The sequence below is a fragment of the Lepidochelys olivacea genome (assembly GCF_965140295.1).
Source record: "Lepidochelys olivacea isolate rLepOli2 genome assembly, chromosome: 7".
NCBI lineage: Eukaryota > Metazoa > Chordata > Testudines > Cheloniidae > Lepidochelys > Lepidochelys olivacea.
In genome coordinates this window covers 107,426,330-107,445,837 of record NC_140417.1, presented here as the reverse complement: position 1 = coordinate 107,445,837, position 19,508 = coordinate 107,426,330, and the positions used below count along the sequence as shown (strand labels likewise).

Genomic DNA, 19,508 nt, shown 5'->3' with positions numbered 1-19,508 from the left:
CTTTTCAACCTATTAGCACAAAAGCACTATATTTCTCAACTTCAGTCAATATTATGAACACTACTGCCCCTGGTGGTCAATAAATACCAGGCTCTAGTTTATAGAAGAGGCAAGAAAGTCTTCAATAAACTATTCTCTGTCTCATATTCCAGGAACGTTTGTCCAATTTAAAAATAAACAAAAAGCTTAGAAAGTTCTCAAAACTCAGACTTGCCAGCCAGTAGCCAGTATATTACTAAATTCTTTTGTAACTCATTTAACAGACAACTAAATGTATTGACTGCCATTAAGAAAAAAATTATAGATGCAAAGCTTGATGACCTGCTATAAATCATTTCAGACATACGTTTATAGGAAAGAGTTTTGTACTATGCCTTTTCAATTCAGTTGTAAGAACAGGTTTTATTTTCCTATTAGGTTCATCATCATAGACAGTTAAATATGTATATGCTTTAGAAATTTACATTGCATTTTTCTCTCCATAACACTCAACTAATTCTAATTCTTTCATTTGTAAACTGATTTTATACACCATGATTCACAGTATTTTGTTAAATGTAGGATTCTCAGCAGTAAGAGCCCATGATTGTAAGAGTCAGAGTGCCCTCTAGAGGCCAAGCAAGGCTCACCTTTGTTTTCTCATTCATAAGATTTCAAGGGGAAATTTTTAAACAATAGCTAGGCAATTTATGAGCACACGGTCCTAAATAATTTAGGTACTTTTGAAAATCTCCCTGATAATGTATATTTTATAGCAAAATATATTTTCAAAAGCTGACAAATTAAGCGCTGGAAATGTAAATAGTATTTATCATTGCTCCAGTGCTTTTATTTTAAAAGTGAGCCTTTTCCACTTCAGATGTTTTCACTAGTCTTTTCTTTGAAAGTTGCTTCTAACGGTAGAAATGATTTCTCTTATGTATGTGCATAAAAATAAATCAATAGCAATGTAACTGACAATACCTCTAACTGATGTGCGGCATCATCAGGTAAGGAGACAAAAATGAAGTCTTCAATGGACTTAGGTTGATTCGCTTTAGATTTAGAGTTTTGAGAGTGTAAAACCTGAGGCTCCACTTGACTTGGAGAGCCTTCAAGTGTGTGTGTCTGGTTCTGAAGAAGCTTGTGCAATTTTCTTTCCTTCCGAATGGCCTTAGCTTTTCGACAGGGCGGCTTGCTCAAATCAGCCCCTTTTCCTAGACGGACATAAAGAATTAAACAACAAGGTTATATCACAGATAGCTATTACATGAAAGGTGGGACAGAAGAGAGTTGGTTACAAAAAATACTTTTACAAAAGATATAATTTTTTTAATAGCATGATGTTATTTAGCATTTACACAGCACTCTTTTCCACGTTCAAAACATTTTGCAGCCATTAGCTAGGATCCCACATGCCTTAAGGCAAGCCAGACCTAAACTGCAGCAAGATCATTCCTTTCATGGCATCTGATATGGCAAACTAAAAATCCTATGGTAGCTTCCCTTAAATTAAAATTTGAGATTTTTAAATGAATTAAACAAAAATACAATCATTACGGTAGCCCTCATTCATTTTGACATTAAATTCAATTTTACGTTGTACCCTGAACTCAGTTTTCAATATGCTGCATATTTTTGTCTAAATGAATAGCTGTATCATATAAATTATACAGGATTTTAGCTGCTGAGTAGGAAATGGGATGTTTGGCATGGAAGTCAGTTTGAAATCAGAGATAAACACAGTAGGTGGGTGTTTCAGCTAAAATGCTCAGCCAATAAAACAGTTGGTTTCAGAATTAATGCTCCACTGAGACAAATGGGCAGAGCTACTGTTTCATGCTTTCTACAGACTTAGGAGGATAATCTAGTTATACTCATTCATTCACATTTTTATGCTTACATTCACAACCACAAGGACTAAAATACCCTATTTATTTTAAATGAAAGCTTAAATTCTGTAGCAAAATTATAAATGATGGATTTAGTGGTGGAAGAAGTGCAAAATAAACAAGGCCCCGACAATAGCCCCATGATGCAAATATCATTCCCTGTTTCGAGATGGAGAAACTGAGGTAAATAGTTAAAGGTCTTGGCCTAGACCTTAAGTCAGTTTCAGAGTCAAGGATACAAATCAAGACTTCCCAATTCCCGACACACACTGTGCTTAAATCACTACCACATCTATCCACAAACAAAGGCCAGCTCCTATTTAGTTGCATTGTGTAAAGCAGTCCTATATCCAAGCAATTAAAAGGATCACCTTGAGGCACTGGAAGGACCTGTCACCACCAACAGCGAATTGATATATTGCATTAGCAACGCAGAGGGCAACCTGACAGAATCATGCACAGGACGCAAAGTAGAATGGATTTATTTCACACAGCCTGAAAACCCTTTGCTACATATATATAGTCATTGCCAATAGCTCTAATATGCAGAGCAGAGAAGAATTAAAGGCCAGATAAGTGTGTAGTCTGAAATACGACCTAGCTTTCCTACTTTTAAAAAGGTTTAAATAACTATATTGCCACCCCATCATCATCAGTATTTTGAATGTGCATATTTTTATGTCGGCTCTTATTGGTTACTTCTTATGGTTGGTTCTGAAATATTTTTTTTTTTTTTTTAAAGAAGACAAATGTATAAGAGGAACATGTATGGGAAAGAGTCATTAGTGATAGCTTAAAGATTATCGGACCATATATAATTTAACACAAGTGAGAAAAGACTATATGGTGCTTCACTATTACAAACTGATCACTAATACTGAGTAAAATTTTCAGAAGTGCATAACTGACTTTGGAGTTTAATTCTCATTTTCAGAAGTGGCTGACTTAAAAATGACTTTCAATGGGACTTACAAAGCTCTTAAGTGCCCTAATCACTTTGAGAATGAGACTTCAATGTTCTTCAAAATGTTACTGTCTGAATATATTTCTATAACTCTAAATTATGAAAACAAGAACTGTACAACAGTATGTATAATTTCACAGTATTTTCTCATATTTCCATTTCTAGCATTTCCATTTATTTCAGAAGCAAATAAATATTCCAAATATCAGTCTTATCTTATTTAAGTCACATTAGAAACAGTATACTGTATAGAAGACACTTGGTACAATATTTTACAACAGGTCTCTCTAGAAAATACAGCATTTTGGTATTCTAGTATTTATGTAATTTACAAGATCTGAAAAAACCACCAGCCACTCCCCCTTCCATTTTATTAAAATTATTTTCTTATTTAGCAAATGAAAATAGCACATCAGCTGTAATATATATTATACTGCTTTAAAACAAGTTAATATATTCTTGGCTTTGTTGTAAAAATCTCACTCACTGTATTTTTAGACATATTATATTTAAATTCAGGGTTTTTTTTTACTTACCGAAGAAACGTCTAATACTATATGCTTTACAAACAGTGAGCTTTTCTTTTAAAAAATAATCAAAACTTTTAAAATTTTCCAACCATACACAGGCTTTGTGCCTGTAAAAACACTTGAAGTAAGACTCATATTGGAGTACCGATGTCAAATAGTTAAAATGGAAAAATCTCACACCTATTAATTACGCCTTTAAGAAAGCATATTCATTTTTAGACCTTTGATAGAATGCAGAACATCACATGTATTCATGCAAGTCACGGTTATTAATTCAAAGAGTGTATTCTTAGATTTCACTGGACCCATCATGCTGCAGGAAACGCACCAACACATTGCTTATAATAATTAAAACTCTCCTGATATTTACTGAGATGGGGTAATGTAATTTTTCTCCTGCTTTTCACTAAAAAGGTATTAAAGTATTTCAGTACTTAAAAATCAATATTTGCTATATTAATCATTGTTTAAAGCAGCTAATTTATGACTAGACTCACTGAATTCCTGTTCACCTTCAAATTCTGTGGCTTTCTTTCCCAATGACACCTTTTCTAAACATTCAGATATGTCACTTTCCTATCTCGCATGAAGCTGAACTAAATGTCTGAGTTTAAATAAACTATAACAGGCCTATTTCCATTTCTAGTATGAGACACAATCATTTAAATTTATGCATACTCCTCTGATCCAGAGGTACAACGGGTGCACTTGGTAAAATCATATATATGGAATGATGCACAGAAACAAATGAAGAGAAAGTCTCCCTTTGCAGAAATGGCCCTGCTGGAAAGAAAAACCAGAAAAATGCTTGAGTCCTGACCCCTTATTAGAATTTTGCTGATTTTCATGGTTGACAGAGAGTCTAAAACCAGTAGCTACATGCTACAGATAAACAGTCTTTCATGAACAAATGTTGAATGTACATAAATTAAGGCAATACAACTTATAATTTTCCCTTTTGTTCATTAAAAAATAATGGGTGCTGAATACTTCCATAACCTAAAGGTTTAAGAATTAACTCACTACTCTGTACCCAAGCTCTACAGATCTGGTACAATGATAAACAGGGCTGGTCAAAAAATTTCCATTAAGTCGCGTTATTGTTTTATTGTGGGTGGTAGTAGTAGTTGTGTTGTTATGGTTTTTGATAAAGTCCCATTACGTATACTGGAGAAAACATCAGACTTAGAAAAAGATAATTGGAGAAAATATTCCAGTCTTCTAAATCTGTTATTTTCTTTACTTAGCTTCATTGGCCAAGATATTGAATCTTTCAAAAGTGACTGATCCTTCAAGTCAGCAGTAATATTTTGGCCTTGGTCCAAGACTAAAATCTGTAGTCTCATTTCGCTTGCTTTTATACAACAAAATGAACTCAGAACGTAAGGAACTGTAATCTTCCATTTTATCATTCATTTTATAAGTATCATATTGACAATGAGGCAAAAGCTATCAATGTTAGAACACAAGATATGGGGAATATCAAGAGTTGGAAAATTAACATTGATTTCATCCAGTTCGAAAAAAGGACAGCTATTTCCTATGCTTTCCTCATAAGAGCACTTAAACAAACAAAATGTTTAACAAAACATCCTTAAATAAGTTGTATATAGGATTGGTTAAAGAATTGTTTTACAATATGTTAGGATTGATTAGAAAATTGTTTAGTAATATTTTAGTAAAATGATTGGTTAAGGGAAAGCTAAGCAAGACTCAAGTTGCACTATATTAACTGTGGTACAAAAGGAAGTTCTTGGAAACCAATTCCAGGACAGCCCCAAGATCATAGCTGGCAGCCCTCAACACCCTGCCAATGACACCATGCACAAGCTGGAGTCCCCCAGATGACCTGTTCTTGACTGGCCATCAAGAAAAGTTCATCTGCCTTATTGGGAGTGGTGAGTATTGTAGGTTTAGCGTGTGTATTGTTTTGGTGATTGTTAATAAATAGAGCTTAAGTAGGATATTACTGTGTAAGGCTCTTTCACTGGTAAAAGATGTTCTAAACCTGCAAAAGATTAAGCCCTGAGTCCACAGGGAATAGGTCCTGAGCCCACAGAGGAGTAGAGCCTGGAGCCCTTGGAGGAGTAAAGTTAGGTGCCTAATCTAATGCTACTTAACCAGGTAATAAAGTTACACCTGTCCAATATCAGGTACATCAAGACTCAACACTGTGCGGAACCAGAGATGGACGGGCTAATGTCTTGACACACACAGGCTTTGCTCTCCAAGGTGCGATACCTGGTGCAGAGGCTCTAGCACAACCAGGGCTCTTCAGGGGAAGCTCAATACAGGGGTAACTGGGTAACATTTTATGGACTGCTATTCAAGAGGACAGGCTAGATAATCTAATGGTCCTTTCTGACCTTTAAATGTGTGAATAAATCTGTGGTGATGTTGCCTCAGCTCTACTAGAATACAAGGAAGCACCTAGGGAAGATATGGGGAGGAGGAGGGAGACAAGAGGAAGACACAGACGAGATATCACAGAGGAGCAGGTGATCTACCCATGGTCACCCACCCCTAAGTTAGTCTTTTCACCAGCAAACCTGTTTCATCAGACCGGGGTGGGGTGGGGGGGGTGCCTCAGGAGCAGAGGTACCATACTGCATTCCTGAGGTAGCTTCTTCCAGTGGCAAGCCTGCCATGATTCACCAGAAGGGTTCTAGTCTAATGGACTTGAGCAGTGACCACTACAGGTGGGAGGGTGAAGACTTCCCAAGGACCTTGGGAAGAGGCACGACTGGCCAATAAGCGGGAGGTTGTAACTGCTACACCCCAACACCACTCCTGCTCTCTTCCTCTGCAATTCCGGCCAATGCAATGAAAAGAATGTAAGTGATCATCCTTATTGTTCAGTTAACTAACATTTTTGTTTAGGAGAATAATACTTTTCATCTAGAGATCTCAAAGCACTCGACAAAGATAAGTAAGCATCATTATACCCATTTGACAGATTGGGAAACCACAAAGATTGTGACTTGCCCAAGGTCCTAGAAGAAATCAGCAGAAGAGTTTAAAATTTTCATGATACTCTTGAAGAGTTTTTTGAGCATCTAGCCTGTCCTCAGCATCTGTTTAATCTCACATTTCTTCTGTAAATTACACAAACAATATATTAGCAAAGGAATAAATACATTGGTTTAACTTTTTTTTATATAAATATTCAAACCTTTTTTCCTTATGAAAATATGCAGAAACAGACCACTTATTCTGTAGGACAATGACCTGTTTATGTAATGAGGTTTTTATTTCTACATAAACAAATTTTATCATGGAAAACGTCAACTTTTTTCCAAGGCAAAAACTAAACATCTCTCAATCTGGAAAGTTTTAAACTAGAAGTAACCTTTAACACTTACTACATCTAAAACATTGCAGGTATACTGAATAAGATTTGGGTGTGTTTGTAACTCACTTTTATATTTTATTTAAAGCCTTCCAAAAAGGAAAAGGACAACACTGGAAATTTCTGTTTCTAAAATATGTGCTTAATTTTGAAATAATGAATACAAACAATACATTTCAAACTTTCTCTGCATCTATATTGTTTAAAAAGTGTCACACAATGTTATTCTTCACACAAATTGAGGACTCTACCTCGACTTTAAAACAAGGCAATTTATACTAATCTTTACTCATGGCTGCCATCTGCTGTCAATTTCCATGCAACCAATGAAGTGAGCTGTAGCTCACGAAAGCTTATGCTCAAATAAATGTGTTAGTCTCTAAGGTGCCACCAGTACTCCTTTTCAATTTCCATTTAGTTTGCATTCAAGGTCTAGGAAAACAGTTTACATAGTTAATGGCAAAGCTTTGTCTTTTTAACAGTTTGTTTGTTTTGTTTTTTGGTAAAAATGTCCACAAGGGGGTAGAAAAGTATTTAACTTTTTAAAAAATGTAATCGCCATATTCTAACAAGCCTTTAGAAATCTGGGACCAGATTTACGGAAGTGCCCAACAAGCAGCTTTCCCAATGCTCTTGCTGTGTACTTTTACAAGAAGTCTGGCTCTTTCATTTAGGTGCTTAAATGGATATTGTGTTGTTGAAAATCTGTCACTCGCTGGGTGAGCCTTTGCTAGGAAAAAAAATGTGTATTCTTAGTTTATCTCACGTTAGCCAGACACTAACTAATGTAAGAAATAATTTATGAAGAGAAAGTGGTTTGTAGTTTTCACACGTTTGCAAGTAAAGCTAACCTCTAGGGTCCCCCATAGTCCGTATACTTACCTGCCAACATATGTGAAAACTACAAACTGCCCTGTCTTTCTTCACAAGGGTTTCACCCAGTATAGTTAGAATGTGCTCACTAACAGGGGGTAAGAACACACTCTTTTTTCTAATAAAGACAATCCATTGCGGGGGGGGGGGGGGTTGATCATTTTAGAAAACCTAGTACATGAGCTATAAATTGCCTGGCTCCGCTGCCACAGTAAGCAATATCACAGCTCCCATAAGCAGAAGAGTTTAGAATGGAAGGACTCCTGTTCAAGTTATTCCTTTAGAATGCTCAATTGGTAGTATTTTGCTTTGGGGTTTTTTTTGTTTGTTTGTTTGGGGGTTTTTTTTAGGAATAAACATCTCATACTTAGTTTCTGCCGTTAAAGGTGAATATTTTGGAAAACAACAAATCTGAAGGCAGTTGAGAGATTGCACTGTAACTTGTGCGATAAAAATGTAAAACAACCACTAAGTTATGAAAAATGTTAAAAATATCTCCACTATTCTGCTTCTTAATTCCAAAGAAAAACTCTTTGGAGTTAGTGTTAAAGGTTACTTCTAGTTTAAAACTTTCCAGATTGAGAGACGTTTAGTTTTTGCCTTGGAAAAAGTTGACCTTTTCCATTATAAATTTGTTTATATAGAAATAAAAACCTCATTACATAGACAGGTCATTGTCCTACAGAATAAGTAAAATAAGCAAAAATTCCCGTGCAGTGTTTGATACACAAAACCCCCAGCATTGCACAAATGCATGAGTCTTTGGAAGTGTAATGAACTAGAAAACGTCTATTTTTGCTGTATAAAAGAAAAATGGAACTACTACACATACAATTAAAAAAATACATTTTCACTATCTCACATTTTACTATCAAGCAGGGTGGGGGTTTTTAAAATATTTAAGTCTCTCAAAGAAAAATAAGGCTACATCCTAAACATATGAAACAGGCCAAGGGGCACTTCCATAGAGGGTCTTTCCATGGGCTCATGGCCAAGGCAAAGCTATCCTTCTCTGGAGTGCAAAAACACTAGCATTCTGCTTCTGCAGCAAAGTACAGTCCAACTTGTCCTTGGAACAGAAAATAGCAAGTACAACCCTAGGCCATTGAACATATGCAACTGATGTTTTTTTTCTGTGTAAGAAACATAGCTCCTAAAAAGAAGAAGATAATTTATAAATGTGCACAAATAAGACGCAACTATAACAGAGAAAATAATTTACAGGATAACTAAACATGCCACCTAAAGGAAGATAACCCTTAGCTAACTAGTTTTCATGAATGGAAGTAACTAAGTCCACTTTTTTAGACACCAAATTGGTTTTCTATTGCTGCTTATGAGGTGAGATTTATCAATTGCCTATTTGGCTGGAGAGCCTAGATGACGCTCAAAGCTTCCATGAACTGGCAGCCATAGAAACTAGCAACCATGGACATAAATACACCTCTACCCCAACATAACGCGGGCTCGCATACAATGCAGTAAAGCTCCGACACTTTGCTCTGAGCAGCGTGTTAAGGGTGCCAGGCTGGGGCCAAGGGGTTGGATAAGGGGCAGAGGGTCTCCGGGGCGGTCAGGGGCTCCCCCCCCGCCAGGTCTGGGAGGCAGGAGCTGGGGGGGGGGCACTTTTGTGGGCTCCACAGTCCCAGAATGGCCCAGGGGATTAGCGGGGGGCCAGGAGCAGCCCGCTCCACTTCCCTCGCCCTGGCCCCAGCCGTGTCGCTGGAGGGAGGGGGCTTGGGGGAAGGGATCCCCCCTGCACTCACCGGAGGTGGCGGAAGCCCGGCCCCAACCCGCTCCACTCCGTCAGCTCCCAGCTGCAGCACTCCGCTTCCCGCCGCAGGTGGGGGCATCCTTTCCCCACCCTCCCCACACTCACCGGTGGCGGGAAGCGGAGTGCCGTGGCTGGGAGGTGGCGGAGTGGAGCGGGTTGGGGCCATGTTGCGCCGCTTCCTGCCACTGCCGGTGAGTGCCTGTCAGGGGACAGGGGGTATGGATAGGGGTCGGAGCAGTCAGGGGACAGGGAGCAGGGGGGTTGGGTAGGGTGTGAGGTCCTGGAGGCAATTAGGGACGGGGGGGGTCTCTGGAGGGGGTGGTCAGGGAACAAGGAACGGGGGGGTCACAGCAAGCTCGACATAACGTGGTGAGATTTTGTGTCTCCCAAAGACCATGTTATATCGGGGTAGAGGTGCACCTGCTGGATGGCTCCAGTGAACTGAACAAAATGAACTGGGCAAAATATTGGGAGCATTAAAAAGTCATGCAATATGCACCATATCTTGATTTACAGACTGTAGTTTCCTGGGCAACTGAGGGCATATGAAAGAAAGAGGAACAGCCCTAGGTTTACCAGCCAAGGTATAACACTCTAACAAAACAATCTGAAGGGAAAAATAATGGGGGGAGAGGCAAATAAAGAAACTTTGGCTACCTGGCTTGGGTGTTGCATGAACAAGTTTAGCTGAATCCGATCTCTCACTAGATCCTGCACTGTCTTTATCTGCACATGTCTGGGGAGGCTCTGACTCCACTTCTTTTTTCAGTTCCTCCTCTGCGTTATCTTCAGTCTCAACCCTCTCCGTCTCCTCCACATTCAGAGGTTTCAGTTCAGATTGACTGATGTCAGATTCATTTTTTAATACAAAACTGCAAGCAACAGCATCCTCTCTGTGGGAATCCATAGGTTCTTCTGTAACTAAGATAGATGACAAACTGTCAATGCAAGACAGGAAATCCAGATTCAGACCACACCAGGGTTATTATATTAAGATTCATTTGCATCCAAATCATTTAGAAACTACAACAGCTAGCAAGAATGCAGATAGTTATGATCTTGACACAAGCAATGTTAGAGTATCAAGATAGGAAACAGTATCGTTTAAAAAAGAAGGACGGCAGTGGGTGTAATTGTCTTTGGCTTGTATAAACGTATCACTGGATTTTTATCCAACGCTTGAAGAGACAGTCCACTTAAAAATCACTTCCAAATTTTTTTTTTAACCTTTTAATGTCACAGGTAAAGCCCTACTTGAATTGTGGGATGACTGTCAAAAAATTGCAGCCGAGTTGCAGACAAGCCATGGAAAATTGCAGAAAAGTAATAACGGACCTAAATAAAGTCCATTATCACTTTTCTACGATTTTCTGCTGTCAGCTGCCTGAGGCTGAGAGCGGGAGGCTCCCGCTGTCAGCCACCGGGGCTGAGAGTGAGGGCCCAGGGTTGCCTGGACTCCCAGCGTCAGTCCCACACACGTCAGGGCTCCCACTGTCAAAACTGCACTGGAAGCCTAATACTGCAGAATCCACAATTTCCTCAATATTGCAAGTAGCACCTTAGTTATCAGTAACAATTAAGATTATTATAAAAATATTCAAGAAAAGTCTATTTTTCCTCACTTTTTAGGATCAGTTTTACAATCACGTTTCTCCTCTCCACCCAGTATAGTCAGTCAGCTTCCAAAGGAGCTGGAGGCCTATGCACACAGCATCCAGGGGAACTCAGATTCAGGAGCAGATTAGGCCTGAAACTACTTATAACTCTGACTACTATTCTATCTTATTGATGGGAATAGAGGCTGCATTAACTCACGTGAGGTGTGCTGTAACAATGGGATTCATATCCTTGTGCTTCATGTACACTGACAAACACCAAAACTACTCTCCAGTCCAATACCACAATACCTTGTGCAGTGCTGCCATAGAGACTCCACCTTTACAATTGCCATCTGCCTAGCCCACTACAGGCTTAAGCGGCATGGAAACAATTGTTTGAGTGAATTTCACTGTATAAATTATAGCTCATACTTCGCTCATGGCAACATCCAAAATAGTGTTGCACTTTCCCAATTTAACAAGTTTTTTTCAACATAAAAAGATACACTGCTTTTGTTTATTTGCACTACCCTCTTAAAAGCCTGAAAAATCAAATCAAATGTCTTCTTTGTGCCACACATCCATGATAACAGCTGTTTGCTTTCCTAAAATGAAAATCACAACTAATCTCACTTCAAACAAAATACTCAAGTTATAATCTAATAACCTGCTGTGACCAATGGAGGAAGCACAAAATAACTGAAAGGCTCACCAAAAAAATTGCCAGTTTTGTTTTTCTGTAAATTTCTCAGAGCTTTCTTGAGTAGGGGCTCTTGTAATCACATATGGGAATAAAGGCCCTTCCCTTGATCCTGTTCAGATTGTAGCTTCAGTTGCAAGGGTGAGACAAAGCCGCTTGCCTGATACTCCCCTAGCTAGAAAGTGCCAGGTACATGGTGGGGGAAGCAAGCTGCTATATGAAAAAAAAGTTAAACTTACTCCTCCGCAGAAAAGGAAGTAGCACACGAGGAACCGTCACAATTCATTCCTAGTCTGCTCCTGGGGCAATGTAGCCACATGGTTCCCCCTTCTCAGGGCAGGTTGTAAAGATACGGTATTTAGAATCCAACCAATAAACACCGAGGCTAAATTCGATCTTGTTTTTAGTTTGTTTGGGTTTTTTTGTTAAATGAGAGTACTTTCTTACCCACCCCACCCTCCATCAAAGCCCCTTTCAGGGCCTGAACCATTTCTAAAAACATAGCAGGCTACATTAACTCTTCCATGGGAATAATCCTCACACTTCTTCAGTGACCAAGAATTTCTTACCATCACCAGCCACTTTGGGAGAATCCCCTTTAGCGAGAAATTTCAACATTTTCTTCAGAACTTTCTTGTGAGATTTGGAAGGTTGAAAATGTAAAGGTCGACATCTAAAACAGGAAATCAAATATTTTTAAATATTCTCTTTTTTACAAGAAATATAGTTCAAAGAAAACAAAGAACTATAGAAAGTTATAATACAATATTGCATACAACTATTTATTTTTCTTTAACTCATTTCTTTTCTATTTAAATTCCCTTGTAACCACCTGCTCAACTACTTTATTAAAAGGATTATTTTCAAGATTCTGACCTCATGGATGCCTTTGCAATATGCACCTTTATATGCACTCTTGCAACTGTATATGGATAAAGGAGTACATTCTCATTAAAAAATATAAAGAGTTTTATTGCTTGAGAAAAGAACTTATTGGGAGTCATCCAGTTACCCAAAGAACAGTTACAGCACTGGTGGCAGCAATCCAAGCTTCCTTGATACTACCCACCACCATTACCTGGAAGTAAAGGTAGTTCATTCTCCATGACTATTAAGTCCATAGTATTCCCTTTTGAGAATATGAAAGAGAGTGCCTGTAGGACGCAGACACATCCATTAAGAGCCAGCCTGCAACCACCAGCTCATTTCATGTACGCCTTCACATAACTGCTGCTCTAAGCTGGCAATCTAAATGTGATAGGCCAGGATGCATTCATGATGGGATGGTGCAGGATGATGAAGCCTGTCATAGTTTGCATGAACCCACTTATGTCTTATGTAACATTCAAAGAACGCAATACCATTAAAAAGTAGGTTTACCATCCAACTAATTATTTTAACCAGGAGGAACTAATACATCCTGGAAGACCATGTTTGTATGACCACGATCTCAACTGGAAATGGTCAAGCCAAGTTATTTTTGAACATGTGGCCTTCCTTAAATGTTACGATTTTTCACACTACTATCATATTTTAAATTATTCCTTTTATATGTAACACAGCTTTAAAGGCACTATTCACATGCAATAAGCTCTTACCTTATTGTATACTGAGGACAACATGTCTGATTCATAATGGGCTTGTAGACATACTTCCCACTTCTAAAAATTATAATAAAATACTTCATTAAACTTGTAACAATGTCTGTTATAAGTACAATACAAAATTAATTCACAGAAGTTTCTAAATTGTTCTAAAAACACATGAAACTGTTCCTTCAAGTAATATGAAAATCCCGTACTGACTAGAGTAACAAAACTGAAATAGCAAGTTCTTTAGCATTTTCACCAACCTGCTACCTGCTTCCACATTCAAATTTTATCCAGTCATATTTAGGCCTTTCAAAAATGCCAACTGAGGCATGGAAACGCAACTATGAAAGACTCTTATCTTGGTCATGTAGCCCCATCTCCTATCTAACTTTTCAATACCTTCCTACCTGACTGTTAATTTATATTCTAGTTAAGACACCTTTTATAGTGATCTCCAATTCTCTGTAATTAGAAGCAGAATAGGGCTTGAAAAATCTACTTGCCTATTACCATGGAAGTTTATCCTGGAGCGTGGAGGGGCCTAAGCTAACAATTTCCACACAATGTGAGATTTTTTTCTTTTAAGTTACATGCCTACCCCTCATAATGGCAGATATTTTTCCTGATACAGGACAGTTTTTCTGAGTCTCCAGACATATACCTCCAAGCGTCATCTGTTTGCTCATAGCTTTTGCAAGCCACAACCAAGTCAAGTTGGAATGACTTCACAAATTAGAATGGTCAATTTCATGACTGCTGTAGAGACCTGGACAGCGATGAAACTGACAAGAATCAGGATCATGGCAATTACATACTTCTGCTACTGCTCCTTGGAAAAACTATGAGCAATTGTGGAGGCAAGTATTGGTATCCACAGAGTAGGAAAGCCAAAAAAACAGAAGCTAAGGAAAAGGTAAAGTAGCAATCCTCCTTGGAGCAACCAAAAGACGCTGGGTTAGGGGTTAGAGAGAGATGAAAAAACAATTTCTTCCTCAAATACAGAAATTCAGCTTCCAATTTATTACCCCGTGCCCACTAGTCAACATTCGATAAAAAAGATGGCATCTCCAAAAATGGAGGATAGCACCTTGGTAGGAATCCTAGAACAGTGGTTTTCAAACTGTGGGTCATGGAATATAAGGAACTGGGTCACGGTGGCTCTGGTCAGCACCACCGACCGGGCCATTAGAAGTCCCGTCGGCGGTGCTGTCTGACTAACACAGGCTAGCCCCGACCTGTTCTGACATCATGCTGCACCCCGGAAGCGGCCAGCAGCAAGTCCAGCTCAGAGGTGGGGGGCCGCGGGGCTCTGAGCACTGCCCCCGCTCTGAGCACTGGCTCCACACTCCCATTGGCCAGGAGCTGGAGAGGGCAGTGCCTGTGGGCAAGAGCCATGCAGAGCCACTTGCACGCCTCTGCTTAGGAGCCAGACCTGCGGCTGGCTGCTTCCGGGGCACAGCATGGTCCACGGTGCCAAGACAGGCAGGAAGCCTGCCTTAGCACCCGTGCTGCGCCGCTGACCAGTAGCCGTCTGAGGTAAGTCCGCACCCCAATCCCCTGCCCCAGCCCTGAGCCCCCGCCACAAATCCAGAGCCCCCTCCTGTACCCCAAATCCCTAATTATTAAGGATAATTCAAACTAACACAATTTAAGAACAATATATTATAAATAAATACATATTCACTTATGTTGGTGAAAGTTTTGAAAATCCAATTCATCTGCCATTATTTATACTTTTGCACATTGCATTTATATCAGCTAGGACAAGGAAAATCATTTTCAGTTCCTCAGTGCTGCGATGTGTGTATTTGTTTAAATACAGATGTTTTCACTTTTCTATCTAATTAGTAAAATAGTCTACTGATCTTAAGTATTATGAAAGCTTTTTCTTCCTTAAACAAAATTTAAATTTTGGACCAAGCTTAAAATGACAGCATCCCTTTAAAGATTGTTTTTCTTAATTTACCTTCGCCATCCTCTGTCTATAAGATCCTGGTAATCTTGAACAGTCATCGAATGAGCCCACATGCCTGTAACAAACAGGTCACTGTCACAGTTATCTTTAAAACATTAAAATTTAAGCAATTTCTACTGAAAGCTTACTGTAAATCTAAAAGATTAATTTGGGATTTCTTCTAACAATTTTTGGGGGACCAGTTTCTTATATTTATAAACTTCATATTAAACACTTCAATGAATAAAGAGACAAAAAACTTAATGGGAAATTTGTTAAGAGAATTTAAAAACAGGCAATGTAAAACAAGATTGAAGTAAAACTGAAAGTCAATCATCCAATTAATTTAAAATTTAGAACATTTTAGTGTCAAATATTTACTATGTTTAAGTGTATTAAAATACTTATGTGTTTTGTCATTTTATTCAAACATCCATACAAAAGGTAGAACCGACTTTATAATCTGATTATATTTATTAGTTTCCCAAATTCCCTACTGACATGTCTGAAAGAGGCAATCACATATAGTTCCCCAATTTTAAGGTGATGCCATTCAAGGCTAGGAGCAAAATACCTCACTTCTTAGATATGAGTAGCTCAGGATATATTTGGAAGGCCTCCTGATGCAGATTTAAACCAGGAGTTTCAGACCCTTAACACCAGAAGAAATGGCAAAACAAAATGCAGATGAAAGGGCACAAGTAATGAGAGGGATTATCTAAGCTTCTTTCTGTGCCTACTATGTTATCATTTACTGCGGTATCTACCACAGTTGTGGTTCTGATAAAGACTTTAATACACGATTCCATATTCCCAACATGAAAAGACTTAATACCATATTACCTGACAATGGGACTCTGAACTCAAGAAACAGAGCAGTCCTCAAGCCAAGAGAAGCAAGACAGACCATAAAATGGCCTGAACTGTACGGGTGGTTAGGACAAGTGCACAGAATATGATCACAGACAGCTACCAGAATAGGGCCTAACCTTGCAGATCTTTAAAGTATGTCTACACAGGAAAGCTTAACCAGTTATACCAGTATAATTCCAGAATAAAGGTGGTGGGGGTTTTTTGTTTTGGTTTTTTTTTTTGGTTTATCTTAAACTCCTTCCAAAGCAGCATAAGCTAAACCAAAAAAAGCCACTCTTATTCCAAAACAAGAGTGTCCACACATGTGTATCAGTTTAAATTCACAACTTCACTTGTATAACTTTCCCGTGTAGACAAATCCTTACTCACAAGAGTACTCCAGCTGAAAACAGAAGAACTACTTGTGTGAATATAATGCTGTGTTCTTGGGTGGGGACTGAACCTTGGAATTCTGGTTCTGAAGCATTACAGCCGGTCAGGAACTTTCCAGCCAAATTTCAGAGTAACAGCCGTGTTAGTCTGTATTCGCAAAAAGAAAAGGAGTACTTGTGGCACCTTAGAGACTAACCAATTTATTTGAGCATGAGCTTTCGTGAGCTACAATGAAGCGAGCTGTAGCTCACGAAAGCTCATGCTCAAACAAATTGGTTAGTCTCTAAGGTGCCACAAGTACTCCTTTTCTTTTTCCAGCCAGTTTCAAAGGAAAATGCAAATTTGTTGAACCTGAAATATTTCACGGAAATGTCTCAGGTTTGACAAACTCTATCAGAAGCCTGCCTATTTTCCTGGTGTGCCGCTGAGGAGCCTAGGCTTCTAGGATCTGTGGCAGCCCCATTGTGTGGACTGCAGCCAGGGTTGGGAAACACAGAGCTAAGAACTAGCTCAAGACAGGACTCTCAGGGTATATTGAGCTCAAGTCACCATGCTAAAATAGCTATGTGAATGTTCCAGCTCACGGTCACAGGCCTAGGGGTTGGATGGGCTTGAGAGCCTGAGCCATAATGTCCACATTGCTATCTTTAGCTCAATACCTCAGGCCCCACTAGCATGACGTTTGCACTTCATGTTTTATAAGATGTTTATAAGTGTGAATATAATGTAACTGGAATATGATTAATGCAAAAGGTCTCTTGTAAGGTATCATTACAAAGCTTATAATCTACAGAGTGTGTTCATCCTATTTGTATGAATGTATCATTCTTGTATCTGAAGCTAGAAATATGAAGTATAACTCTTAGGTCCTATTGTAATTATTCAAAGTGTGGGCCATTAATGGTGGTTTAGAATCTTGATGGCTCTCACTGACTAGGACAATTAACTGTAGATGGCTCTGTTTACCTGCAAGCCTCCACTACATACATGCGGCCAATCCTGGAACAATGGAGGGGGGGCTCACAAGACATGTGAACATGTCCCATGATACTGGAATCCATCTTTAACCTGGTGCTTTTCCATTTAGGAGGAGGGCTGGGAACCCAGAGAGACACACAAAGGATTCCCACCTTGTGCTAAAGCTATAATAGGGGGTGGAACAGAACAAATGCGGCTGCCAGTTGTGAGAAATCCCCTAGTTACCACCTGAGCTGGAACTAACAAGAACTGTACCAGGGAAAGGATTGGGCCGAGACTAAGAAAAAGTCTAATTTGTGAAAGAAGCTTACTGGAACATGTGTAACAGTGAGATTTAACTGTATTCAGTTTCTTAATGTATTAGGCTTAGACTTGTGTAATTTGTTTTATTTTGCTTGATATTTTACTTCATTCTGTCTGTTATTACTTGGATCCACTTAAATCCTACTTTTTACACTTAATAAAATCACTTTTGTTTATTAATTAACCCAGAGTATGTGATTAATACCTGGGGGAGCAAAACAGAGAGATATGCACAGCTATCAGTGCTAGAGGGTGGACAATTTACGAGTTTACCCTGTATAAGCTTTGTACAGAGTAAAACAGATTTATTTGGGGTTTAGATCCCATGGGGAACTGGGTGTCTGGGTGCTGGAGATAGGTGACCTGCTGAGCAGTTTTTGGTTGAAGTCTGCTGCTTTGGGGGTGTGTACCAGATGTGGGTCTGTGTTTGCAGCTGACCAGCATGTCTGGCTCAGAGGCAAGGGTTCTGGAGTCCCAAGGTGGCAGGGAAAATGGGGTCAGAGGCAAATTCAACACATCAGGTGACAGTCCCAAGGGGGTCTCTGTGACCAAACCGGTCACACCAGCTCAAGATGGGACTCTCAGGGTATGCCTAGCTCAAGCCACCATGCTAAAATAGATACGTGGATGTTCCAGCTCAGGGTCACAGGCCACAGGGTGGGGTGGGCTTGAGAGCCTAAGCCATAATGTCCACATTGCTATCTTTAGCTCAATAGCTCAGGTCCCACTAGTGCAAGTCTGTCTACCCAGGCTTCGATATTCACTCCCAACTGCAGCACAGACAAACCCCGAGGGCTTCCAGCTTCCTGGCTTTGCAGCCGGGGGTCTGGATATCCTGACATGGGCATCCAGGGTTCGCGACTCCATGGCAGCCCTGCAGCTTTGACTGTCTTGGGCTAGTGATACCTGAGCTTCTAGACTCCCAAGCTGGCTGGCTGGCTCAGCAACTCCCACAGAAGCCCTGTTGTGCATCCAGCAATGGGTAATCCACATGGTGGGGCAGCCCCCCCAATAACAGACCCTGTAAGCCTTGGCAGCTGCTGCCTGAAATTCACATGATTCTTGTCAGTTTCACACTGCCAAGCACTGAATAGCTAAAAGAAAAGGAGTACTTGTGGCACCTTAGAGACTAACCAGTTTATTTGAGCATAAGCTTTCGTGAGCTGCTCACGAAAGCTTATGCTCAAATAAACTGGTTAGTCTCTAAGGTGCCACAAGTACTCCTTTTCTTTTTGTGAATACAGACTAACACGGCTGTTACTCTGAAAACTGAATAACTACTTATTCTTGAAAAAATTACATCTAGACAAATCATTAAAATTATGATAATGGAATACCCATCTATTAATAGTGTACAAACAATATTTAAATGTTTCCTTTTTAGAGCTGAAAGTCTTTCACAAATTGAGGCCCACACAGATTAGGGGACACATTTTCAAACCTATGTACCTAACTTTTCAGTGATTACAGCTCCCACTGAGTTCAGTTAAGAGTTGTGGGTTCTAAGCACCTCGAATGTCAAGATCTAGGTTCCTTGAAGCTAGGAATCCAAAACCGGAAGCACTTACATTAGAGGCCAGTTTTGAAAGTTTGGCTTTAAGTGACTTGCCAAGGTCACGTTGCAAGTCAGCAGCAAGGTCAGACACACCCCATACCTCTCCTGACTATCGATCTGAATGCCGACTTCCCTCAGTCCACAAATGCTACATTTCTCACAGCCAAAAGTGGCATAGCCTACTTTCAGGAGAGCTTTTTAAAACTTCTGGGATTGACTGGC

General features: G+C 39.5%; 1 protein-coding gene across 8 annotated transcripts in view; it reads right to left on the bottom strand.

The window, feature by feature from the left end:
* ATE1 (arginyltransferase 1) overlaps nucleotides 1-19,508 on the bottom strand; it is a 181,861-nt gene that overhangs the window by 160,593 nt on the left and 1,760 nt on the right. For all 8 annotated transcript variants that reach the window (XM_084633129.1, XM_084633132.1, XM_084633133.1 and 5 more), the window contains exons 2-6: nucleotides 15,218-15,281; nucleotides 13,258-13,320; nucleotides 12,229-12,332; nucleotides 10,019-10,282; nucleotides 964-1,196 (exon numbers count right to left, since the gene is read on the bottom strand). In XM_084633129.1, the coding sequence (XP_084489255.1) occupies nucleotides 964-1,196; nucleotides 10,019-10,282; nucleotides 12,229-12,332; nucleotides 13,258-13,320; nucleotides 15,218-15,281 (728 nt within the window). The remainder of the gene's footprint in view (nucleotides 1-963; nucleotides 1,197-10,018; nucleotides 10,283-12,228; nucleotides 12,333-13,257; nucleotides 13,321-15,217; nucleotides 15,282-19,508) is intronic.